At 36.1% G+C, this 26,857-nt stretch overlaps 2 protein-coding genes across 3 annotated transcripts; one reads left to right on the forward strand and one right to left on the reverse strand.

Moving 5' to 3' along the window:
* Positions 1-1,761: 1,761 nt before the first annotated feature.
* Positions 1,762-14,290, forward strand: LOC121427634 (transcription initiation factor TFIID subunit 10-like). Of its 2 annotated transcripts, none has more exons than XM_041624141.1 (5): positions 1,762-1,849; positions 8,412-8,563; positions 10,574-10,638; positions 11,872-11,983; positions 13,911-14,290. In XM_041624141.1, exons 1-5 carry the CDS (start codon positions 1,816-1,818, stop codon positions 13,998-14,000), a joined length of 453 nt encoding a protein of 150 aa, XP_041480075.1. In that variant the 5' UTR covers positions 1,762-1,815; the 3' UTR covers positions 14,001-14,290. The 2 variants fall into 2 exon arrangements, with proteins under 2 accessions (XP_041480075.1, XP_041480074.1); XM_041624140.1 differs by lacking the exon at positions 1,762-1,849 and adding an exon at positions 5,472-5,571.
* A 6,013-nt stretch (positions 14,291-20,303) lies between these two features.
* LOC121427391 (gamma-aminobutyric acid receptor-associated protein) lies at positions 20,304-25,950 on the reverse strand. Its single transcript, XM_041623759.1, has 4 exons — positions 25,752-25,950; positions 22,632-22,710; positions 21,775-21,893; positions 20,304-21,252 (listed from the first exon to the last, which is right to left on the reverse strand). Exons 1-4 carry the CDS (start codon positions 25,839-25,841, stop codon positions 21,187-21,189), a joined length of 354 nt encoding a protein of 117 aa, XP_041479693.1. The 5' UTR covers positions 25,842-25,950; the 3' UTR covers positions 20,304-21,186.
* Between the last annotated feature and the right edge of the window lie 907 nt (positions 25,951-26,857).

A 26,857-nucleotide genomic window follows, 5' to 3' on the forward strand; every position in this document is an offset into this window, starting at 1 on the left:
ATTTCAAAGTTTCGCTTATTTTCATCAAAATAGTTATATGAACGAGCCAGTTACATCCAAATGAGAGAGTCGATGATGTCACTCACTCACTATTTCTTTTGTTTTTTATTGTTTGAATTATACAATATTTCAATTTTTACGAATTTGACGATTAGGACCTCCTTGCCTGAAGCACAAAATGATAAAATAATGGAATTCCATGTGTTCAGGGAGGAATGAAACTTCATTCCACGTGACAATGACGAGAAAATGAAAATATTTCTTTGAACTTTGAACTTTATTGAATAAATACCTTTTGGCCCGATTGGGGCAAATAAAGGCTCAAACATTAATTTTGAACAAAAGTAACACATTTACAAATGGGTAATATACATACTACATGGTGAGCTCACACTTAAGTAGTTGGGCGACATGCAGCGGGGAGAAAGAAATAGTGAGTGATGTCATCAACTCTCTCATTTGGATGTAACTGGCTCGTTCATAATTATAACGATTTTGTTGAAAATAAGCGAAACTTTAAAATGCCAGATAATCGTAGATAATCTACCAGATTGAAGAGCGCCAACTCAACTCCAACACCACCAATGCCATAACTTTCTTATTTTACATCCGATTTTGATGAAATTTTCAGTGTTATGCTTGTTGAATTTTTCTCTTTTTATTCAAATCAAGTTTTTGTTTGGGTGGACTTGTCCTTTAAAGGGGAATGAAACCTTTGGAACAAATAGGCTTGTGTAGAAACAGAAAAATCAAAGAATAAGAATAAAGAAAGTTTGAGAAAAATCGGACAAACAGTGAGAAAGTTATGAGCATTTTAATATTGCAATCACTAATGCTATGGAGATCCTCACATTGGCAATGCGACAATAATGTGTGATGTCACTGATGAACAACTTTCCCTTTGGTGGACTATAAAATACCCTCAAAATGTCTCTTTTTGCTTTTTCTTATGATGATACAAACTCTTTATCCATGATGTATTCTTAAAAAATATGTATTACATGCCCTCATGTAGAAAGAACAGTATGATTTATGGATAGATGTGATAAAAGAGGCAATTCAAGTTATACTAAAGTAATGGGGAGATTTGTTCAAAAGTGACATCACACATCTCTGTCGCATTGCCAATTTGCTATCTCCATAGCATTAGTGATCGCAATATTCAAATACTCCTAACTTTCTCATTATTTGTCCGATTTTTTGATTTTTCTCAAACTTTCGTTGATCTGTTTCTTTGATTTTTCTGTTTTTACACAAGCTATCTTGTTCCAATGGTTTCATTTTCCTTTAATGTTTTTATGGACTTCATTACTTGTCATGCATGCATGCTGAGCAGTTTTTTCAAAACTTATGGTGCAGTGTGCACTGAGATTGTAGGAAAAAAAATTGATCTTGAAAGTAGAATAAATAATCAAGGTATTCTAATTGATCATGCATGAGAATAAGATATAATGTTGTCATATGGGAATTGGTAAGACATCATTTAATTTGGTTTCCTTTTGTTCACGAGTTCCTATGGTATAAAAATACCATTTCACTTTAATCGGTCCATAATCAAAAGTAAAGCACCTTAATTTATTAAAAAAAGTAGGAAGAACTCATCCCAATATGATGCAGGGCAAGCAAATGGGCAGACATCGGTCCTCGGCCTCGCCTCGGCGGTTGATCTCTGGCCTAGCGCGCCTCGGAGCCAAGGTCCTATATATAGGGCCTTGCTCGGAGCGCGCTGTCTCCATCTACGGTATAGGTAGTACCGGGTGAACCAAAGGGGTGAACACTGACGGGCTCAATTGCGAAAGGAACTCTGCTATCAAAATGTCAAATTCTAATTTGAAGAATGTGAAAGAGGGTAAGAAAACTGTTCAGTTTTATTTTAATCTAGGGGACATATGGAAGTCTTGCCACTACTCTAGCTAGAGGGGTTAATCTTAATCTTTGTATTTCTATGTTATGCTAGTACAATATCTTTGATTACATTCACTTCAGTCCGACATGTCCATATTTATGTTTGAGACACACTGGCCTCTGACTTCTGAGCTAGTGGAAGTTCCAATTTTTCAAAACGTAACCTTTTGGAATTTACTCTGAAAGTTCCTTGAATTTTACAAAATATCTTGGAATTTTACGGTATTGGGTGAACATTGACGGGCTAAATTCCAAAAGGAACTCTGCTATCAAAATGTCAAATTCCAATTTGAAGAATGTGAAAGAGGGTAAGAAAACTGTTCAGTTTTTATTTTAATCTAGTAGTAGCAAGGATATGCATACTGACTACTCTAGCTAGAGGGATTAATCTTAATATTTATATTTCTATGTTATTTGAAAATATCTTTGTTTAATTACATTCACCCAGGGTTGGCATATTTCCCGCTTCGGAGGCTTAAGCGGTATTTACCGCTTTTTTCCGGTATTTAGGCCTACCACTTTTCACCAGGAAATACCCGGAAATATAATTTTCCACTCAATTTCCTATAGGGATTGTCAAATTTTGAACATAAAAACAAAGGTGGTGAGTATGGTTGCTCTGTTGTGTACCATTTGTGTGAGTGTTTTTGTTTGTGTTTGGGTGTTATCTGTTAAAATGAATGCTGGAAAAATTACAATTAAGGAATAAAAAGATCCCAAATATGCATCTAATTGCATTGACTCCTACAGGCGACAATGCTCTGTTATTCCGTATTCCTATTCCGTCATCTTCTTCTTCCACAAAATCCCATTTGTTTAACACATGGTTTTTGTTAGCTCTGCCCTGGCTCCGTCCCTCATCCAAATTCATCCAAACTTGGTAGACATGTTGTCCAGGGGCCAATTGCACGAAACGGTCTTTCCAAGGACCATCTTTCGTGTCGCCCATCTTTTATGATTTGCTATAAGCGGGGTGTTTCTGAAATTTATGATAAAGAATAAGATTCGTTAGCTTGCTTTTAAATCAATTTTTATACAATTTCATGATATATCACATTTTATACACAAATATTTTGTTTATTTTAATGGACGAATGAAATATGTTTGCAGATGATTTATTTTAAATGCGTTTCACATGGCGCATCATAAAAGATGGGCGACACGAAAGACGGTCCTTGCAAAGACCCGTGTTATCGGCCCCAGCATCCCTAGTTGTGCCTCTCGTCTTCCATTTTCCAAAATCACTCATGCATGACCATCCAGGTGCTATTTTGTAAATTTCATGTCCATTTGCATACCATTCCTAATCTCATCCTAACTCTAGCATCCTGCAGGCTACAGACTTCTAACAAATTGCAGTAGATTAAGAGTTGCTCTTTCATATATTTTATAAAAAGTCTTCTTGCCCTAAATTCAAATTAAAGATAGTCTATGTTCAAAATGTTCATATTTAAATGCAAATTAGGAAAATTGAAAATGGCCGTAACTTTGTATTTGTCTCACCTGCATAGCAGAGTGAGACTATAGGCGCCGCTTTTCCGATGGCGGCGGCGGCGTCAACATCAAATCTTAACCTGACGTTAAGTTTTTGAAATGACATCATAACTTAGAAAGTATATGGACCTAGTTCATGAAACTTGGCCATAAGGTTAATCAAGTATTACTGAACATCCTATTAGAGTTTCATGTCACATGATCAAGGTCAAAGGTCATGTAAGGTCAATGAACTTTGGCCATGTTGTGTTTTTTTGTTGAATAACCATCATATCTCTGTAAGTTTATTGGTCTAGTTCATAAAAAGTGGACATAAAAGTAACCATGTATCACTGAACATCTTGTGCAAGTTAGAGTAGTTTTCAAAGTCAGCACTGATGCTATATTGAACCGCGTGATGCAGGTGAGACGGCCAGAGGCATTCCACTTATTCATTTCCGTCTCACAAATGGTATCATCCTTCACAATTCAATGAATTTTTACGCATCAATGACTACAAAATTTACAAACAGTGCCCTCTATTGCAAAGTCAACAAATAGTAAAAGGACAATAACTTTGTTGTTATCATTCATTTTGGTCTTATATTTTCAGGGCTGGCTTATGATATAATCCTTCATCTATATTCTTTTTAAGCATCAGTGACCATTACATTTAGAAATATCACCCTCTATTCCAAACTGAAGAAATATGAAAATGGTCATAAGTTCCTTGTTTTCATTCATTTCGGTCTCATTTTTTCAGAGTACCTATGCTTATTGTATCATTCCACATAATCCAGATGTTTTTTTACGCATCAGTGACCATTACCTTTAAAAAATAGCGCCCTCTATTTAAAAGTGCAAAATAGCCATTATTTCCTTGTTTTCATTCATTTTGGTCTAATATTTTCAGAGTTTGTTAATGGTAACATCCTTCATGATGCACAGGTTTGTTACACATCAGTGACCATTACGCCCTCTATTGAAAAGTCGAAAATAGTAAAATGGCCATAACTTCTTTGTTTTCAATCATTTTGGTCTCATATTTTCAGGGTTTGCCTCTAGCATCGTCCCTCATATTTTGAATGGTTTTTACCCATCAGTGATAAATAGCGCCCTCTATTGAAAAGTCTCAAAATGTAAAATTGTCTTAACTTCCTTGTTTTAAATTATTTTGGTTTTATGTTATCAGGGTTTGCCAATTGTATCGTTCCACATAATCCACCTTTGTTTTACGTATCAGTGACAATTCCTTTAACAAATAGCGCCCTCTTAAATTTTGAAAATGTATATCATCTATTAAGAGTTTTCTATTTCCTTCTGTATCTTGCTCTCTATTAAATCACAGGACGTCAATGCATGCACATCGTTCTGAAACGATTGCAGTTCTAGTTTAGATATGATGTTCTTCATTAAAGTTATATTTAAAGAATTCCAACATTAAAAATGGCATATGAGATGTGTATTTTTTAGGCTACAAAAAGATCTTTTTCTGTAAGCAATATCAAAATTCAAAACCAGCAACCACTATTACACACTAAAACTCCTTACTACTGAGATGTATTCACACTTAAAAACAAAAATCATATTGTAATTAGATGCATTGACATGTAAAAAGTCAAACCCAAGGAGAAATGTTTGTTTGTTTTAACATAATTATTCAATTTCCAGGAACATAATTTGAGTTTGTGTACGTAGAGACCCTATGTGTGTTTGGGTATGTACATGTATGCAGTATGGATTTTATCTGTTTGTGTGTTTCTACTATGAGTTTTGTGATTCTAATTACTTCAGAACACTATTTTAATTTGTTGAGGTTAAAAACAACTAAAATTATTGAAAAAAAAAGAATTATAAATCATATTTCCCATTTTTTACTTATTTACTGGACAGTATTTACTGGTATTTACCACCGGTAATGACCGCTACCGGTATTTCCCGCCCAACCCTACAACCTCAGTCCGATATGTCCATATTCATGTTTGAGACACACTGGCCTCTGACTTCTGAGCCAGTGGCTTACTGGCTTCTAATTTTTCTAAACGTAACCTTTTGGAATTTACTCTGAAAGTTCCTTGAATTTTACAAAATATCTTGGAATTTTACGGTATTGGGTGAACACTGACGGGCTAAATTCCGAAAGGAACTCTGCTATCAAAATGTCAAATTCTAATTTGAAGAATGTGAAAGAGGGTCAGAAAACTGTTCAGTTTTTATTTTAATCTCATAGCAAGGATATGCATACTGACTGAGTCTAGCTATAGGGGTTAATCTTAATCTTTGTATTTCTATGTTATTCTACAATATCTTTGTTTAATTACATTCACCTCAGTCAGACATGTCCATATTCATGTTTGAGAAACACTGGCCTCTGACTTATGAGCTGATCTGGCTTCTAAAACTAATTTTTCAAAATATAACCTTTTGGTATTAGCTCCTTGAATTTTACAAAATGTCTCAGAGTAAAAAAAAAATTCTCCGGTCTTTCATAATATGTTATAGTTCTCTTCTATACACAAAAAGGATGAAATTTTCTGTGCTGCAATTTTTTGATGAGCCAAAAATTTTGAGGGGGCGAGATATGACCAAAAAGATGTAGATCTAAGTTAGGCCTATTGGGCAAAAGAATTGCAAGCAAGAGAAGCGAGCTAGCTAAAATTTTGAAATTTTAATTTCAAAGATCCAATTTTGAGATAGATTTTGACATTAATATTGAGAAAATAATATTCTTGGAAAATTTTTAAATAACTTCACGGAATTTCTCACTTCCTGAAATGGTCTTGGAAAATAGCAAAACTTCAAAACTTCCCAGAATTTCCTGGATTTCTGGAAAAAGTGGAAGCACTGCACTGCTTTGAGCACAACGTACCGCATGCTCGCAATAACGTGAGTGGATAGAGCTGAGCTGAGCTGTCAGTCTCCGTATGGCACAGATTATCAGAGCTCAGCTCCTCACCCAAACATACCCCACCCAGAAGCGTCTCTCAAAAATTGGCAAATCCCAAACTGCCTCTGCCTCCTATGCAAAGATGGTGATGAAGACACCCTTCATTTCATCTCCGCTTGTAGCCATCTACATTCTCAGCGAGGCGCCTTTACGGCAAATGCCAACAAGATACTGCCTGATTTGGGGATGAGTGCCAGTCTCCACATAGAGGATCCCCTAGCATTTGCCCGGCTAATTCTCCCAAACCAAGACCTCTCTGCAAACACTGTAAAATCTTTTACGACACTTGCCCTCAATTTCTTGCTGAAAATCCATGTTTAGATCTTCTACACTTAAATCCTAGTCCTCTGCTGAATACATCTACCTTTTCTGACTGACCTCTCTTACAAGACATACTAAGCTACATATGCTATTCGTGCAGGATCTCTCTCCTGATCTCCGAAGCTAACGGAGGAAGAAGAAGAAGCAGTATTATCAAACAATTGCAATTTCAGCATACATGTATCTGTATAGATCTGTATTGTTGAGTCAGCAAAATACCAGGATTGGCACATCATACTAAAGTCATCAAACTGCCACCATGGATAAATGAATAGGTCTAGATCTACCTACTAAAATTTTTGCCCGAGATCAGTTAGAATCTAGATCTACTTCTACTAGATGTCGATCTAACGTGTTAGATCTGCTCTTTGACTTCAGTGTACAAACCTGTTTGTTAGACGTATATTTTATAATTGGGCGACCATAATTTGCGCACATTTTAAAAATCATCATGAAGTAGATTTTCAATAAGAAATTTTCACAGTTCTCACAAAATTAATAAAAAACCATAAATTGATCTTACCAAAGAGAGGCAAGATCCAAAGTCAAATTCGCTAGACGGAATTATGAAGTAGGTCAAGGGTTTCGTTGGTATCGCAATCTAAAAATTCCATGGCGATTGACTCACGCACGTTTGACTGAATAAGTGTCATAAAAAGTTTAACCTTAATTTGCGCATGATCGTTTTTGCAAAGCTTTAGAAATGAAAAGCAACAGAGGTAAGATAATTGTATGAGATGGAGGTTAAAATGCCTAAATTTGGTATATCACATTTTACTTACTTATCTGGAGACCTCTGCAAATTGATGATTTCTCAATGCTTGTCGAGAAGTTTTGATTTTCTCGGAGCGCACGTAAAAGGTAACTAATTTGCTGATATTTCTTACAATATTTTCACAAATTGATACGGGCTTGCCTTTAAGAAAATTACCATACTGAATACTTTTGGGTTGCTATTTCTGTTGCTGATATCAGTTTTTCAAGATATCAATTCAATAGATACATGCAAAATTAGGTGATGCATGAATTAAGTTCACACCATCATACAAAAACTTATCAATCAGCTGAAAAAGCCTTGTTCCACAAAAGGCTTTCAAACTAGTTCGGGCTCTACCATCATCTCAATTGATATCAAGATCGGCAGAAAGAGCAGATGAGAGTCATCCTAGTATATATGCTCACTACAAGGATTCTGCCTGTGGGGAATCTACAGGTAGGACTATGGTATGCCAATTATACAACACACACGCCCTCTGTTGGTTGAAAGTAATATGGCAAGAAAATTGTCATTCATAAATCTCTATTTTTAATTTAGAAAAATATGATTTAAAGAATCAAATTTACTTTAAGAGCCAAGTTATATGATGATTAGCTGTAATGGAATCTGACAGTGTCAAACAATCAAGCATTGTTCTAAAGAAAAATAAGCCAAACATTGCTAAACTTATTTTGCCACACATATACATGTAGAGTACTAACAGAGAGCAAGGTTATATCATAACCTTGTTTATTGAATGAGTGTTTTCCCCCAAGGATAAAACTAGATCTTCATGTCGACATTAGAATTGGCCCCAACATTCCACTGATTAATTTCTGCTCCTACTTGATGTCTGACGTGCATCACCTACATGTACATAAAAAGGCCCAAGAACTTCAACTACGATATGTATTTAGGGATGTAATGTCACAATAAAGGTACATGTAAGTTAAATCAATGTAAGTTCGCGCAATTAGTTTTGATTGCATTAATTGTTTTGTATTTCAGAAGCGATGGACAGTACGTCGTCAGAGGGTGGAGTGAATCGTGCCACACCCAACGGATCAGAAGCAGAGAACGAGGCAGCAGCACTGCCTGTTAAACTGGCTGGAGATGCCTTAGAAGAACTCTTAGAGCATATGGAGGACTATGCACCTACTGTAAGTGGTCACCAGCTCCCCCCTTTAAAGTTAGTCCGCCCCCTAATGAGTTGAATGGCTCGGTGGGATCCTTTCGAATTGACTTAGCTGCTGTAAGCTAGTCTTGATACATATACATAGTCATTTAGGTTTTAAGTTCGGTTTAGTCCCTGACTACGGGCGTGGCTTGATTCACCTTGCACTCACAGTGATTATCCTCACCCCCTTCCTCCACTTCATTCACTGCATCCTCCCTCACCCATCCTGTCTACTTCTCCCCACCACTTGTTTCATGTCTCCTTTGGTCACCCCTTCTCCTTTTTCTTCTTCCAGAGTAAGTGCTGCTTCAAGATAATGAAGATAACGCACTGGTTGTGTGTGTGTGTATGCGTGGAACTTTCACATACCGGTACTGTCATTTCATTATACAAGCTTTTGTTCCTTTCCCCTCTAACCTTCCAATTGGAAATGTATCCCTAGATCATAGAAAGTACAGATTATATCCCTTACTTAAGATTGTTGTATTGAGAGCGTACACAAGGAGAAAAAGAATAGTTTTACTACGATAAACGTTTGCCGTGATATAGTTCATTTTCCTTGCTGACGTCACGCATAGTCCATTTTTTCCCTAGGGAAAAAGTGAACTATACGTTTTTTTGACCCCCCCCTACCTCGCGATACGCGAGGTGTGCGGTGCGATGCGAGCAGAGCGCTACTCAGCCAAACGGTACTCTCCACTGCATGCCACGGGAAACTTTCGGCGAGCTGCACTAACCAGGTGCGCTCGCTGAACAGACGATCCATACTTCAAGACTTATTATTTTTCCTCAACTTCTCGACGATTGTTCTATATCAACTTATTAAAAATCGTTTCGCTGTAAAATGGTATGAGTGGAAGGGATATAAAACAAATATACAATGACCCATTCTCGGAACCGGCTAAAACTATTCGCACTCAGGAACATCACATAGTACTATTCTCCCTCGGGCCGATGGCCCTCGGGAGAATAGTACTATGTGATGTTCCTTCGATGCGAATAGTTTTAGCCAGATCCTCGAGTGTCATTGTATATTTGTATACTATGCACCCATTGTAAGTGTTCAAGTGAACTGTCCTCTGATGAGATCAGTAGCTCAGTGGAGGTCCTTTCTAATGGACTCCCATACTGGAATGGAAACGAGTCTTGATATGTATACCTTTTGTTAGATTAATTGAAAATGTATTCATAGAGTATATGGAAGAATGTATGCAGCAACAGTAAACTTTGTTCACAAGCTCAAAAGTTTAATGTGGGACTGTCCACCAATGAGGTCAATATGGGTTGGGTGTGTGTGTGTGTAATTGAGCCTTTCCAGACTAGAGGTGTATCAATCAGATAAATTTTTTTTCTGGAACTGATTTTTGGTTTTAATAAAATCAGAAACAAGTGAAAGTTTGATGAAAATCCATCAAAGACTAACAAAGTTGTGGACTATTAAAGTTTTTAAGAAGTGTGATATCAAAGATTTGCAGCTTCTCCCTATGTTGTGTGATATATATGTTGTGGGTGTGTCATGGTCTAGTGGTTCCCACTCTCGCCTTTCAAACAGAGGGTCGTATCCTAGCCATGGCGTGTTTTCCTTCAGCTGAGGTGAATGGGTACCTGGCAGGATTAATACCTTGAATGCACTGAGCACCGGTGATGGTAGCTCGAGCTAAAGCCGGGGTAATAATAGCAGCGCTTTTTATCCTCGGGTAAAAAGCGCTTTATAAATCCAGCTATTATTATTATCATTGTATTATATGACTTATAGTATCAAAATATATATATCAACAGTTTGAGAGTGATTTTATTTTAGGGCAATATATTATCAGACACATCATTCTATACCCCCTTCTTCTATCAGGAAAATATGTTTATTCATCATGTTCCTTTAAAAAAATTGAAAATTTTGGAATTTGTATTTTTAAAAAATAATGCTCAAATTGAGTTTCAAATTGAGTACTCAATCCAATTATATGAGTCCCTGCAACTGTTTGTATTTTTTCAGATTCCAGACGCAGTGACAGGCTATTATTTGAATAGAGCGGGATTTGAGGCCTCAGATCCTAGACTGTAAGTGGATGTATCTAAATTGTTCCCCCTTCCCCCCCCCCACTAATGTGAAGTAAAAATAATGACAGTTCAATGCCAGAAGTTTGTAACCTCAAATTAAGTTGCGTTAGATACATGTACATAGGCAACTCTCACATTTTTATTCTTCATTATCGAATTGGTTTGGTCATAATAACCCAACAGTGAAGAGCCAAAAGCTGGTTACTTATCTGAGCATTCAGCTGTGCACAGCGATCAGTGCACAGATTCCACAGTAGAGTCTGTTTCTAGAAGGGGGGGGGGAGGCAGGCCAAAACTTTTTATTAGTATTTGGGGGCAGGGCTATGTTTCACAATGAATTGTCTAAATATGCTACATTGGAAAAGCTTTAACAATGCAGTGGGGAATTGCAGGGCTCTTTTTTATTTTCCAGGGCTTTTTTAGCATTTCATATGTGGAATTGTCCAAGGGAGGGGGGCGGGGGCATAGGTAGGGGGATTGTGGTTGTTTCATCCTTCCACAATACTCTGAGCATATTTCATGTGCTTGAAATTGTTTTTATGAATGAATATAATAAAAACCATACAATGTATATGCATGCTCCTTCCCAAAAGGGAAAGTTCATTCTGACTTCTGATGTTTTGTTAAAAATAGTCGCAAGTCATTTAGATTCTTCTTACTGGTATGCCACTAGCATACATGTATATGGAAGGTGAAATATATGTGGCAATAAAAAAAGAATTAAACCCCCCCAGCAAATTAAGGGAAAAGGGGGGCATATACCTCAATGTTTAGATTTTAGGTGCATTTTTCATATTTTTAAAGCAATTTCTTCACCTTTATATCCAAATTCCATACATCAGGCTGTTGTGTTGCAGGGGTATAATCACCTTGAACAACTCCAAATTCATATACTGCTCTATAAAGTGACTGTATGCAATCAAATATCCCTGTGCTTGCCTATTCATGCACCCTCCCACCCCCCTTGCCCATGACAATGGAACAATAATTATAACTTACAATTCCAATATCTCTATCACAAAGAGCCGTCTACCTATTTTAGTTTTAGTCATTCATGCGATTGTACTGAATTTACTCCGATGAGTGCATGTCGAAAAGCTTCAGTACACTGTATGTCTGTTTTTAGGGCTATTTTATGATTTTGCGGTACCATACACTTGTGTATTTTATTTTTATGCAATCTACATGTTTTCTTGTGATAATATTTTGATATTATTTTGTGTCTATGTGTAGGGTTAGATTGGTTTCCATAGCAGCTCAGAAGTTCATCTCAGACATTGCCAACGATGCCCTGCAACACTGTAAGATGAGAGGATCGGGTCAAAGTTCAAAGAAGTCTGTCAAAGTATGTATTGCCCTTAAGATTGAAATCACAAAGTTTTGGCAATTGAAGGAAGATTGATATGAAATGTTGGATGGCTTAGAATGGAATTCCAGAAAATATTCCAGCAGTTAGGGTAAATATTGGCCCCAACAAGTATAGTATTTATGGTATTCCATGAAATAAAGCCATCCAATATAATAATTATCTATCCCAACCCCCCCCCAAAAAAAAGAATTTGCTCGAACAAGTCATGTCACTTGCCACAATCACTTAATGTGGCCTCAGTTTATATGTTTATCATAGAAATGTAGTTCACTTTGACACATCATTAGGTAACATTGTGCTCTACGATGCGTTTTGCATTGTATTCAGTGTTGTACGCTTTGTGTATTCCATGCATTCGCACATTGCGGTCGCATATTCAACAGCAACGTTTGTACAGGAGTCTATGGGATATTCGTCAGATTTTGGTCCTGTTTGGAATATGCTGTTTTTAATGCATCGCTAAAACACTCTTTATAGATAATAATGAAAGTAACCTCCTCTTATCCTACCTTGTGGGAGTTTCACAAAGCTGTTCGTAAGTTTTAAGAGCGACCTTAAGAATGACTGGTGATCCTTTCTTACGCGCTAAATAATCACCAATGAACATTTTGGTATATACCATTTACCACAAGAAATGATCACCAGTCGCTCTTTTAGTTCAAGTTCAAGTTCATTTATTTCTTTCCCACAACCAAAATACAATGCAGACATGTACGATATCAATAAGGTTAAAAGAAAAAACACAACAGGAATAAAAGCTTATGGACAATGAGCTAAAAAGATATCGAAAATATGGGAAAGAGGTGGTATGTATAGAAGCAACGCTTGTTAAGCACAGATCACCTTTGATACAACAATAAAATATGTATGATACAATAGAATTAAACGTCTGCATTGAAAAAAAAAAGCAGATAAGCAAGAAAAAAAAAAAAAAAAGTATATATACATATATATACAGTAATAACATAAAAAAGAACAACTAACTAGAGTAGGGTAGAGGAGCAGCTTTATGAAATGCCCCCAGGCATATAGTAAAATGCTAAATAAATGGGGAGGGGTCAGTTCTGCCCCTAGACATTGTTCATGACATTGTTCATGCCTACGCTGACGTAGGCAGCGTAGCTCAGTCGGTTAGAGCGCATGTTTCGGATAAGATCGTAGATCTCATCGTGAGGGGTTCGAGTCCCGCTCATGCCGAAACGCGTCTAACAAAAAATCTGATGCTATAGCGTTGTGTGTTATCGTGCCTCACCGCTGTATTCAGTGCAGGTGTGAATGCAGTTGGAAAACACTCCGTCCATCGGAAAGGACGCAAATGTTGGTCCCGTGTATAGGAGAGTCACAACCTATGCACGTTAAAACCAATACACTATTCGTCAAAGAGTAGGGTGTTCACCCGGTGTATTGCACCTGCCGGTCCTGGTAAGTCAAGTCAATCTTGACGTTCATATGCCATAATAATCAATATAATGATTGTGGGCATTAACGGAAAGACAAGACAAGACAAGATTTATTGCTTGAAAAGCTCCCAAAGCAACATTTCATGACCCTTTTCTTTGAGTCAGGTATTTCCAAAGTCAAATTATGCATGATTTTGTAGTCTCCTTACAGACCCAAAATCGCTACAAAATTTGATTTCATGTACAAATAAACTTCAATTGAATACATTGTTAGAGCTAAGAGAGACATATGCCCAGCCATATCTTTTGGATGTCATATGTTGATTTGATCCAAGATGTTAGAAAATGTGTTGTTGTTGAGACGTGAGGCACTGCTGCAACATAACATGGCCACTCTTAGCACAATGTTAGTGCTTACAACACTTTTGGTTGGTTGATGTAGCTTAATAATGTCAAATTTGCGTGATTTTTTTCTAATTTCTTTGTTCTTTCTGTCTCTGAAGGACAAGCGCTACACTCTCACCATGGAAGACCTGAACCCCGCATTGACGGACCATGGAATCAACGTCAAGAAACCATACTACTTCACATAGCAGCTTACAGGAACACGCATGAACCAATGAACATTGCACATGTATGCATGAAGGTACACGTGAGAGGCCGTTGAGAATATTTCTACTGGCAATGCACCAACATGTGCGATCCATTTTTGGTGAATAGATCAGGCATCGACTTCTATTGGAGTACATAGAGACAGGCAGCTCTGAGACTTATAAAAAGTTTTTTTGCCCTCCAGCTGGAACTGAGAATTGATAAATATCCTTACCATGGCCAATGGTTGATGGTGAGTTACCATGGATTGCCCTACAGTGTACACACAGAATTAAGTATATGGGACCACACACAGATCGTATGTGGTGGTTTGTTGGATGTTCAGCCAAAACTTTTCAGCTATTTCTTGTCGGCGAGTAACCATGGATTGCCCTACACTCCAAAACAAGCATTGGGGACCACATACAGATCCAGGCCCTTAGCACAAAGGATAGCAATTAATCGCTAAATGAAATGACCCGTCAAGGTCATCGTTGCACACGCATTTTGCTCAGCAGACTGACTGGGAACCAATCAGATTTGCTCTTTCAAATTAGTGATAAAACTTTATTTTAAGGGGCCCAGATGAGGATTCTCACTTGACTTAATCCAAATTCATCCGATATCCATTTTGTCTCGTTCAACATGGCCCCATAAAAAACCCATTTGGATTTAATACAGCCTGTTCTTCAAATAAGCACTTTATTTTACATGTACATATGCATCTAATGATTCTAATATATTACAAGTATAAGTATTACACACTTTACCTATTTAGGATGGTTTGTTCATTTTGTCTTATGCTCATTTGGTCTAACACTGGTTTTTAGATAAGTCAAACTGACGGTAGACCAAATTGTTCGTAAAAAGAAACGGGACAAAGTAAGAAGCCTAATGGGAGAAGGTTTGATGATTTGATGATAGTGGTCGTGGTCTAGTGGTCTGACTCTTGTCTTTCAAACAGAGGGTCGTGGGTTTGAATCCTAGCCATGGCGTGTTTTCTTTCAGCAAGAAATTTTTCAACACTGTGCTGCACTCAACCCAGGGTGAGGTGAATGGGTACCCTTCAGGATTAATTCCTTGAATGTACGAGCGCTGAAAGGCAGCTCAAGCTAAAGCCGGGGTAATAATAATAATAACAATGCGCCTCAGAATAGATGTTTTTAGATAGATGGTGCTATACAAAAGCCTATTATTATTATTGAATTAAGTGATGATTGGTTTTATGTATGAGACCAAGTGACGATTGGAACACATGGATATTAGCCCAAATTGAATGTTTCAGGGGATAATTCAGACAAGATACTTGATGAAATGCTTAGAATCGTGAAGGTCGTAGGACTTGGGCCTTATAATCATCACCCTTCATAAATTTGTAAAGTTAACAAATTCTTTATTCTTTCATACATGTATTTTGAACTGGTATTTGATGTATAGGTAGGTTTGTTTGAATTTGATAAAGTAAACAAACAATATAAATTCACTGTACTTCTATGCTTATCACCATACTTCAAGGACAAGTCCACCCCCCCAAAAAAAATGATTGGAATAAAAAGAGAAAAATCCAGCAAGCGGATCACTGAAAATTTCATCAAAATCGGATGTAAAATAAGAAAGTTATGACATTTTAAAGTTTCGCTTAATTTCACAAAACAGTTACATGTACATCCTGGTCAGTATGCAAATGAGGAAAATGATGATGTCATCTACTTACCATTTCTTTTGTATTTTATTATATCAAATATGAAGTGTTCTAATTTTCTACTCATTGTCAAGTGAAACAATGATTAATTCCTCCTTTAACCTGTGGAATTAGCATTGTTTAATACTACATGTATATGGTTCAGTCAAGTTGGTCCTTATTGTCAAATATGTAAAAAATGAAATATTGTCTAATTCATACAATAAAAAACAAAAGAAATAGTGAGTGAGGGACATCATCGAGTGTTTCATTTGCATGTCACTGAATTGTGCATATTACTGTTTTGTGAAAAATAGGCGAAAGTTTAAATTGTCATAACTGTCTTATTTTACATCCGATTTTGATGAAACTTTCAGCGCTATACAAGTTTGATTTTTCTCTATTTATTCATTTCAACATTTTTGTGGGGTGGACTTGACCTTTAAAGAGTATCGTTAATTAATTGAATCATAAGAAGGCTTTTCCTTTTCACCTGTCAGTTGTGATTGTAGAATTTCATTGTGTTGCAAGTCTATGACCACAGTCACTAGCCATGTATTGTATTTCCTCTATTTCCTTCTTGAATTGAGTATGTCAGGATCTCAGTTTATGATTTCACATCCTTTTCCATTTTTTCTATCTGTATACATGAAGTGTTTGTTTCCTGGTACAAGGAAATTACATGTTTATTATAAATGTAATTGCATATTGAAGAGAAATTTTGCTCCCCCCCCCAAAAAAAAGAATTAAAAAGGCTTGGTAACATGAAACCTTGAGCTGCTTATTTAGTATCAATGTACGTAATAGCTTTGACATGAATCACCAAATAAATTTATGGTTGTATTTTATTACATCTACAAATTTAAAGACTGCCTTTAACCCATCCACCAAGTACAGTTCAACCGGAATAGAATTTTTACTTATAAGTGTTGTTTATGATAACAGCTATGTCTCCATGTTTTGACATTTCTGAATTTGAGGAATTACCATTCTAAGCCTAAGTAGAATTGTCAGACCAGGCGCCAGTTGCAGAAAGAGTTGCAATCAATCGCAACTCTAAAATCATGCGCAACTTAATTTTTAACCAATCAACAGCGCGCATTTGGGACTTACGTTTTAACGCAACTCTTTCTGCAACGGACCCCAGATCGTGTGATCATAGACATGTATATGTAATTCTTTTTTTTTAAATAGAGTTGTACAGATTTCTTTATTGCCCCTGGTAATTTTCTAATTCCTGATATTCTGGCTATTTTATGATTTTATTAGATTTAACTTTACTGATCTATAAAACTTTACTGATCTATAAAATCAACTACAACAAAGTCACCAGTTCACTTTAATGTATGTAGTAAATGTTGTGAAATGTACTTTCAACCTATAATAAACTATGTAATAAATGTAGCCCTTCAGTGCCCTGTTGCACAAAAGTAAGTTTTATAATAACTTTGCCATCCAGTGGTAACTGCCATGGTGATACTGATCAACAGCCAATCAGAGTCAAGGATTCCATGCAAGTTACCAGTGGATGGCAGTACCATATTGGTAACTTCTATGCTACAGGACCCACTTACATGTACAGCATATTATTAATTAAACTGATTATAATTGATTAAAATGTTTAATCTATTGTGGAAATGATGACATGTATTTTTTGTGTGTGTGTGTATATTTAAGACACTATTTCATACTTGGTACAAGGTATTGCGTATGATCCTGCCCCACTTATCCCCTGTGAAATTATTCTATTTGTGAGGAATATAATGTAGTAAATCTTGCTCAAATGTATGGGGCACAACTAACAAGAACATTTTGTTTCCTCTTTTTACCCTAAAAACTCAATAACTCGGAATCAAAATCAAGAGTCAGACTCAAAGCTTGTCCACAAATCTCTGTAGATCTCAAGTTGGCATTTTAAGCACCAGTATTGTATAGTATAGTGCCTTTCGCCCTTTGTGACCTCCAACCCCACCCCACCAGCTTGCATGTTGCATGTAATATATAAGTATATACATGTATATATATTTGTTTGCACCACCCTTCCCTTAAAATTCCATACGTTGTATATGATACGAGAGAAATGAAAATTATATGTAAGAAAGACAAAGGGGAATAAAGGTGAGAAAGAAGTACAAAAGAGAGGGGGGGGGGGGGGGGAGAGAAAGGAGCATATGGAGAGAGATAGGGAGAGACCTAAATTACTACTTGATATTTCTTTTTTAATTATTACTTTGGCAAAGTTGACTGAAATAGAGCATCAGAGTCAAGGGCTGGGGTAAATTCTTGTTCTGACATTGTGACAAAGCCATGCAACATTTTCAAAATATCAGCTGTGTACATGTAAGTATTCAGTCATATTGATACAAATTGATCCACCCTACTTGTTAACGTACATGAATATTTTTCTAAAGTTCAACATTTAAAAAATCACATTTGGAGCAAGGCAACTCTCAAATTGTCTCAAGGCTTTGCCATTATTTCTGACATCTAGAATTCCATCAAATTTATTTTACAATGCTTTGACTCAAAAGAGTTATAAAAAAGATGCATCATGGGCCACGTCTTAAACTCAGTTTGCCATTCAATGTTAACTACCATGACGACATGGCCCAACAGCCAATCAGAATCAAGGACTCCATGAAAGTTACCATTGAATAGCAAAGATACATGTACTATAATTGTTACATGTATCCTTATATTCTGAAAATCATTCAATCTTTTTATCTATTTTCATTGTCATAGTCATAAAAAAGGTACACGACTGGCTAACATGCACTAATACAACTTGCATGATAGTCTGTCCAAGGTTGCAGTTTTGGGCTCTTGAACCCATCATTTCTAAAACTTGTTTTGAAATTTATGATAATGAAGATGAAGAGATAAGATGATTTTTCAGAATACCAACCCTGAGGGCCGTTTCATAAAGCTGTTCGTAAGATAAGAGCGACTTTAAGAACGACTGGTGAACCTTTCTTACGCGCTAAACCATCGCCAATTCAATATACCACTTACCGCAAGAAGGGATCACCAGTCGTTCTTAAAGTCGCTCTTAACTTACGAGCAGCTTTATGAAACACCCACCAGGATTGTCTATGTAGATAATGCTGTGAATGTCAGTTACAAAAGAGAAGATGCACAAATAGGACCCAAATAAATTGATTCTACAGCAAAGTTATTTACATTATTAGTATGTAATTTAATTTAACAGCACGATATACACTACTTAAACTTTTTTTTAATGTCTATAATCCCATCTCACATTCATAATTTACAAGCTGCTTCATTGCGAAAAAGAGAGAGAAAAAAAACCTTAAATGAATTATAAACCAATATTTCTTAACCTAAATTTGTAGATACAAAATAACATCGGTGATTACAAGTCTCTGTATGCTACTAGAAATGGTCAAGGGGAGTTGCTTATCGTGTGATTCTTTCTACATGAATCCAGTCACAAGAAAGGTTTCAAGCAATTTAAAGCTACTGGCCTGTATTCTGAACTTTGGTTTGATTCATACTCTGGTCCAATGTTGTGGTATAACTATGGAAAGCCAATTGCGACACATCTTTCACACTAGCAGTTCAATTAATCAGCTCATCCATAAAGATCTTTCATAACTGTCTGGGAATGATAACTTAATCAATTTTCTCCTCCATCATAGCATGATGAGAGGGCATAGTGAGCATTACATGTATAAACCAACAATTTTTGCTTCCCATAATTTTATCAGAGTTAGACCAAGGCTTACATGTAAGTTACACCAAACTTCAGATTACGGGCCAATGACTGCAAACTCACACTGGTTTTATTTCAGAATAACATAAAAGGGGTTGGTTGTCTCATACACTGTATGGACAATTTAGCCAGCACATGCCGACACACCTTTTGAGATCGTTTTATTTTATCACTTTTATTGACATCAAAAATTTACTTCCCAATAACAAGAAATTAAATGCTTGATAAGAAATAATTTTGTGTTGCTAACAAATTCAATTCTTGAAATCAAGATAAAGGATTACCGTAAATGATAAAACCTGTTGCCATGAACAGAGTATGATGGTATTCGCTGGCTATATTGTCCACTTAAAAGTTGCAAAACCGACAATTTGGGTATACTTTGCTTAACACTGGGGTAATAATCACAATCTGTAAGCACAGAGATACATGCAGTGTTTGTCTTTTCTGTGCCTTATAAATAATCAGGTTATCATGAATATTATTACACATTTACAAAGGAATATTTGATTATGAAATGTACAGAAAGATATTGACCATTAATGAAAAATTGTTTAAACTATCAAATCGAACAAGCCTGATGAAGGCTATGCATGCATCGTAAAAATAAAAGATATATATATATATAATAGAGGTGCCTAAAACTACTAAAACATCCAAGTGTGAAAAATAAAGGTAAAGAGAAGTAAAAAGGAGTAAAGGAAACGGGTCAAAAGAGACAGAGTGAGTTTCCTAATATCAGGATGATGCAGCGCACAAAATATATTTTCACTTTTTCCCCCCAAATAATTACAATTTCATAATTATCAATGGGGGGGGGGGAGCATTGAGAGGGATGTCAAAATAGAATATAGAGAAAATATATACTTTTTCTCAGCTATTAATTCTATTCAAAATAACAAATGCAAATGACCTGCATTTTTAAAAGGAGAGTGCACAGAAATTAGTGACAATTACTTTAAAATGAATTTCATTCAACATTCCAACTCACTCATGTTGAGAAGGAACTTTTTTTTTACAAATACAGGACTAACCCACTTCAATGCAGGGCAATTGAACCAAAAATTATTGTCAAAGTGTGCATTTTTGGTCAAAAGGCAGGCCATGAGACAAGAATTGGCTGACTTGGCTGTAGACATTTACCTCCATGTTCGCAGTATGGCATGCTGCGATACATTCTCCTTTCATTTTTTGTAATCTGCTGAATATGAGCCTCTAAATTTTATGCATTGATAATGAAGCGCAGACAAGCACAATCATGCGCAATGGCTGTTTAATGAACATCCACACTCCCAACATGCTATGCCTTCCTTTTAAACTCATGCACATACAGGAACTATAAATGAATACTGACAGACCTCCTCAATTCAAGATTTCATCATTTACCCAAGTCAAAAAAAAAAAAATTGAAGATAAAGTTCAAATTGGGTAAGCTATCAATGCATCGATTGCATTTATATAAATTATACACTCATACCAGATTTACAGAATAAAAGTGAAATAAAAAACAATATCACCATAATAACTTGGATGACACAATGGCATTTACCAGACAAAGGTATACACAATGTCAGTGCAGATTAAAACTATCTAGTGCTTACCGCTATAATACATTAAGGTTTGTTTGTTTTTGTTGTTGGCTTTTCTTTATACTTTCAAAGATTTTTCATTTTTATGTATTTTTTGTTGTTCCTTTCATTGAAGGGCAGATAAAGTTCATAAATCACATATGGGCAGGCATCCAGCCTCGTAGGCTCCGGCGTGCAAGGACGTCCTATGCTCCATAGACGCTCTCATCACTGTATGCTATGTACAAGAAGAAGTCCTCTTCATGGTGATCCTACATGGTGAAAGAATCAACAAATTAGTTTTGTGAGGTACAGAATTATTATAAATGGCAAAAAAATAAAAGCTGTGAAATTGATTCTTTACAAACTTTCCTAAGCAGTACTTGCATCTCAGTAGAATTGTTGGAATAAATGTTGCAATGTAACTGGCATTTGTTGATTATTTTTAGACAATCTCTTTTTAATCAAGACATAGGTAAAATCAAAGAGGCCAAAGTACCTAGGAAGAAAAAAGAATATGTAAATTTGTCAACATTACCAAGAGTTCTGTGATTCAAAAATCACAATTTAATTCATAAGCCAAGGATTATAATTGCAACATGTAGTAAATGGAATGAAATTGGGATGGAGCTGTTGTCCAACCTATGTATACATATTTGAAACACTTCGAATTCTGACAGGGCTACAATTTGACAGCGTATTACACAATCAGGCAATAATTGGGAACCAACAACGGCCTTAATTATTTCAGGACCAAAACTAAATTTTATTATCTCATAAATAAGGTTCTTTACCTGGTAGAGTTGTCCCATCGTTGCACTGGTTGGAGGAATGACATTATTTACAAAGAAAAACAGTGCATCCTCGGGCCTCAGCTGAATTCTTTTCCTGATCAGGAAGTAGAACTGTCCCACTGAAAACAGCAACATCATTACAATAATACTGTTAAAAGACATTAGTTTTTTTCTCCTTCACAAAGCAAAATTAAAATGGTCCAAGATTTGGAAGCAAAAGTCACAGAAATTCTAGTCTTATTAAATATGTTGTGTTCAACTAGAGTACCTGAACATTGTTACAGGTACAAGTGTAGGGCTAGCTATAGGGCACAATTTATCTTAAAAGGTTATTTTCCCTGCATTGGGCTATTATTGAACGATTTGAGGTTATTCTGTTCCGGAAGAAGAGCTTTTTTTTGTGCAAATCACAAGTTTACATTATATACAGAGCTCTGTAAAAATATAGACTTTTCATAGGTTTATCAAAAATCAATGAGCATTCCCATAGATATAGTTGTAATTGTAGAAAAGAAAATTCTTCAAAATCTTGTGGCAGATTTGGCTGATTTTGTTTAAATGGTGCCCCCATATGATTTGTGGGCGTTTACGGAGGAATTTTCACAAAAAGGTCAAAATTATCCATCCTCTAAAGGCACTTTTTACATGATAGGACTTACAATACATAGCCAAATAAAAATAATAGTTAGCAAGGTAAAAAAGTAATATCTTGTGACTTTGTGAAAACTTTGCATTTTGATTTTGTTGTTAAAATTTGTTAGCTAGTTTTGCAACTCTTCTACAACAGGCTGAGGGATTGATCTGGACATAATCGCTCAAAACATGTTTTCACAGAAGTAAAACACATCTATGGTTACCTGTTAAATCTGATGGTACAAGATATTTCTTCTTGTCAAGGTCTCCTATTCTTGCTTTGGCTGCCTTTTCAACGATAACCTGAAAAAAAAGATAGACAAGAAAAGTTACTATTAGCGTGAATAATCAACAGTTTTCAACTACATTGTACACATTGGAAACAGTACTACATGTATACAATATCTTGAAATTTATGATATCATAATAATAAAGTGAAAATGAATCAATGAAACATCAAAACATACATGTACATAATATCTAATTATATAATTGACTGAATAATTCAATGATTTAAACTTAAAGCTTAACAAAGTTGTAGACTACATGTATGTAGTACAAATTTATGGCATTAGCATGAACTCTGATGTCTGACAATAATTTCAACAGAGTACATGTAAGTATGACATTAACTAACTCCAACTGAAAATATGGAAATGAAATGGCATGAAACTTTTAATCATAAAAATATGATTGATTGCAATGTGTCTTGTTTTCTCATGGCGCTGCATGTAGATGGTTGTTGTCAATACTATATCAGGCAAACTTTTAAAAGGCAAAATAGCTTTTTTAATGTTGAAAAAAACCCACACAGTAAGGTACATGTACATGTAAGTTTTCACTCCATTATCATAGATTAATAGCTGGTACGTTTTTATCTTTGTGAAATAATGAAATCTTACAATGTACAGTAGATGAAAACTGACAACACTTATGACCACTACATGTACATGTGTGTAGACTATTTTGCTTGGAAAAATACCTGACATTTGATGGAATTCCTTGTTTATTTTCTAATTTCCAAGCAATTTCTTTAAAGGTCAAGTCCACCTCAGAAAAATGTTGATTCGAATCAATAGAGAAAAATCAGACAAGCACAATGCTGAAAATTTCATCAAAATCGGATGTAAAATAAGAAAGTTATGACATTTCAAAGTTTCGCTTATTTTCAACAAAATACATGTAGTTATATGAACGAGCCAGTTACATCCAAATGAGAGAGTCGATGATGTCACTCACTCACTATTTCTTTTGTTTTTTATTGTTTGAATTATACAATATTTCAATTTTTACGAATTTGACAATTAGGACCTCCTTGCCTGAAGCACAAAATGTTAAAATAATGGAATTCCACATGTTAAGGAGGGAATGAAACTTCATTTTACATGACAATGACGAGAAAATAAAAAAAATTCATATTTCATATAATAAAATACATGCAACATCACAATCTTTAAAAACAATTAAAACTAATAATATTCTCACTTTACGCAAAGTTTCAGTTCTTTTCCATGCTTCTATCAGTCTCAAAATTGGTGATTTAGAGCCAACATGGAGTTCCTCACACGTATAAATAATTCGCTGCCAATTTCAAAACATCGCATGTGATGCTTGAGGTAGTTGGAGGAACACGGGCAATATGGGAGACCGTCTCCCATGAGAGAGGATATCTCCAATATCAGAGGCTTTTGTAAAGAGTTTGGGTATCCAGTTTCAGACGCAGTCTCCAGTTTGGGAGACAAACTTCCTTTGTTTACATTTGCTTCAAAAGGATAGACTTGCCCTTGGCGGCAAATAAAAATGTGATAAGCAGAATTCACATGAAAAATTACCCCTTTTCTCCATCTACCGTAGACCAAAAGCTTCAGTCTCTGTATTTTGGTTGTTTCGCTGAACTACGTTGGCTCCACTCACCATACATAGACTGAAGAGTTAGGGGCCCGTGGGCTACAGACAAGGTATAGTGAACTAGCGTTTTATAGATCGCGATTTAAAACTTTTTTTTTTGAGCGAAAATTCTAATTTCATGGTTTCTATTATCAGGGAAATATAAATAACTTAAGTAATTGCATACCATGGACCGGAGTTATTGAAAAAAAAATCCACTGGATGATTGAGAAATCTGTCATCTAAGACATTTTCTCCTGACCTGACGGTTTCTCATGCAAGTTGCCATCTTCAATGAAATCATTATCGTTAATGTCTCGATATATCACGATTATAACTAGTATCGCTTGTCTTTGTGTAGTGTATCGTATCGTATTATTGTATTCGTATATTGCCTTGACCCTTGTAGGTGTGCTGGTGGAATGCGATATCGATATCACATTCGTAAATTGTTTACGCCCTCTCCGTTCGTTTGTAAATATTTCATAGTTTGGCTGCCATTTGGATCGATTTCGCTGTGCTTTTCCCAACTTAACTAACATCGTTAAAGTATAATTTTCATGCATTTTCATGATCATCTATATATCATTTACTCTTATGTTAAATAGTTCTATATTTTTAATTTGTAGTTTATATATCCTTGGAGTGTAACCTCGATGTGTTATGTAGCCCCGCCCCCAAACTTTGGACTCTGGATTGACAAAAGTGCTGGTGTTATAACAAATGGGAGCCCACACGGACACTTTACCGTCGGTCAATGGGGAATACAGTAAAATGTCAGAAATTGTTGAATAAATCCCAAGAAACGACGGTTATTCCTGTCTACATCTACCGCCGTACCGGTACTTATGTTTTGATAACAAAAAACAATCTAACCTCACTCCTCAGTGAGACAAAATTTTAGGTGGAAAAAATTATGCTTTTGACATAAAAAAAAATGTTTCTCGGCGTTTTTTCTTTTTGCAAAGCAAGTACATGAAGTACTAGATGATTACTAGTCTAGACTATGCCTAGGCCTAGCTAGGCAATAATCTCCCAGTCTAGGCCTATACTATAGAGTAATGGATGGGAGATTATTGGAGAGTGTCTCCCATTGACCGACTACTGCCCCGAGAGCTCGAGAGAATGGTGCTAAGGTCCCTTCTCACTTTAAAATTCTGTTTCATTTACATAGATCTACATTTCTATTGAACTCATTGCCTAGTCTTGAGGACGCAATGATGATGATTTTTTTTTAGATGTCATATATACTTCATCATTGACGAAGTATATATGACATCTAAAAAAAAATCATCATCATTGCGTCCTCAAGACTACTCATTGCCATTGGCTTTATGCCGCCGCCCTAACATGCCTAATGCCATTGCATCCAATGCGTGCATTGCAATTGCGAAATCAACAACAAACCGATTTGTCACTGTCTGACTGCACTGATGACTGGTCATTTCCTTACTTACCGGTACTCTATCGGGATATTTCTTCCTAATCTTTTCCCCTTCTTGTCTCCTCTTTTCGAAGGGGTGTTCTTCTTTATATAACCACTTCATTTCAATTCGCTAACCTACAAGTTGAGAAGAAATAGATCTTTATACCAAAATACAATCGTCGTCTATCGTTCCACCATTTGCTTTTGTTGACAAAATGGCGAGCCGAAGGTCTCCCTCATCTCGAGAACCACAAAGGTAAAATATAGGTCTAAAATGTGATTTTCAAGAGATTGGAATGATAATTTTTCATTACTGATCCATGCGAATTTTGTTTTTATAACAAACCGAGGGCTCTACAGCAAAAGGGGGGATTTTGCTCTTCATTTCCCATTTAAATATGAACGCGGAAGGATATTATTTTGACCAACGAAATTGCGTCACTTTGGGTATTCCCATCCCGTACATTATTGTACACATCAGCTGGTGTAGTGTTACTAAAAATAGAAAAGTCGTCATACGTTCGACACCCCCCCCGGCCCAAAACCTCGTAAAGTTGGCAAAGCTCACATGCCCCGGGGGGCCACTTCCATTCACGAGTGGATACCATGCGCGACCATGGGGTCTCGAAAAGCACCCTAAACACGTAATTTCCATATTCTGAAAATGCACGTACCCCTTAACAAGTATTGGCGTGTGAAACCCTACCCTTAACAAGTATTGGAAACAAAACGATACTCTAGCTTGGCAAACATTCCCTGAAATGAACCCCTAAACAAGTACAGGAATATTTTATTGTTACGGGTCCTTCGGTCGTCGGCTTTACCTTTTTGGTTTACCCCACCTTCTACACCTCGCGCAAATCGGACTCTAAACACGAAGTGTTGGGGCAAAAAGGACATCCTTTATAAAACATTTTTATTTTGTTTTATCATCCCCGCAAATTAGACCCTAAACACGTAATTTTCCTAGCGAAATAGATACCCTTTTTTCATTATTTTTGTGTTTTTGACACCCTTATCACGTTACGTACGTAACGTGCCCTATCGTGAAAAAGACATCCTTTTTACGTGTTTTTTTTGGTCGCGCATGGTATCCACTCGTCAATGTAAGTGGCCCCCCCCCCGGGCTCACATGCA

Source organism: Lytechinus variegatus, chromosome 14 (assembly GCF_018143015.1).
Source record: "Lytechinus variegatus isolate NC3 chromosome 14, Lvar_3.0, whole genome shotgun sequence".
Classification (NCBI taxonomy): domain Eukaryota; kingdom Metazoa; phylum Echinodermata; class Echinoidea; order Temnopleuroida; family Toxopneustidae; genus Lytechinus; species Lytechinus variegatus.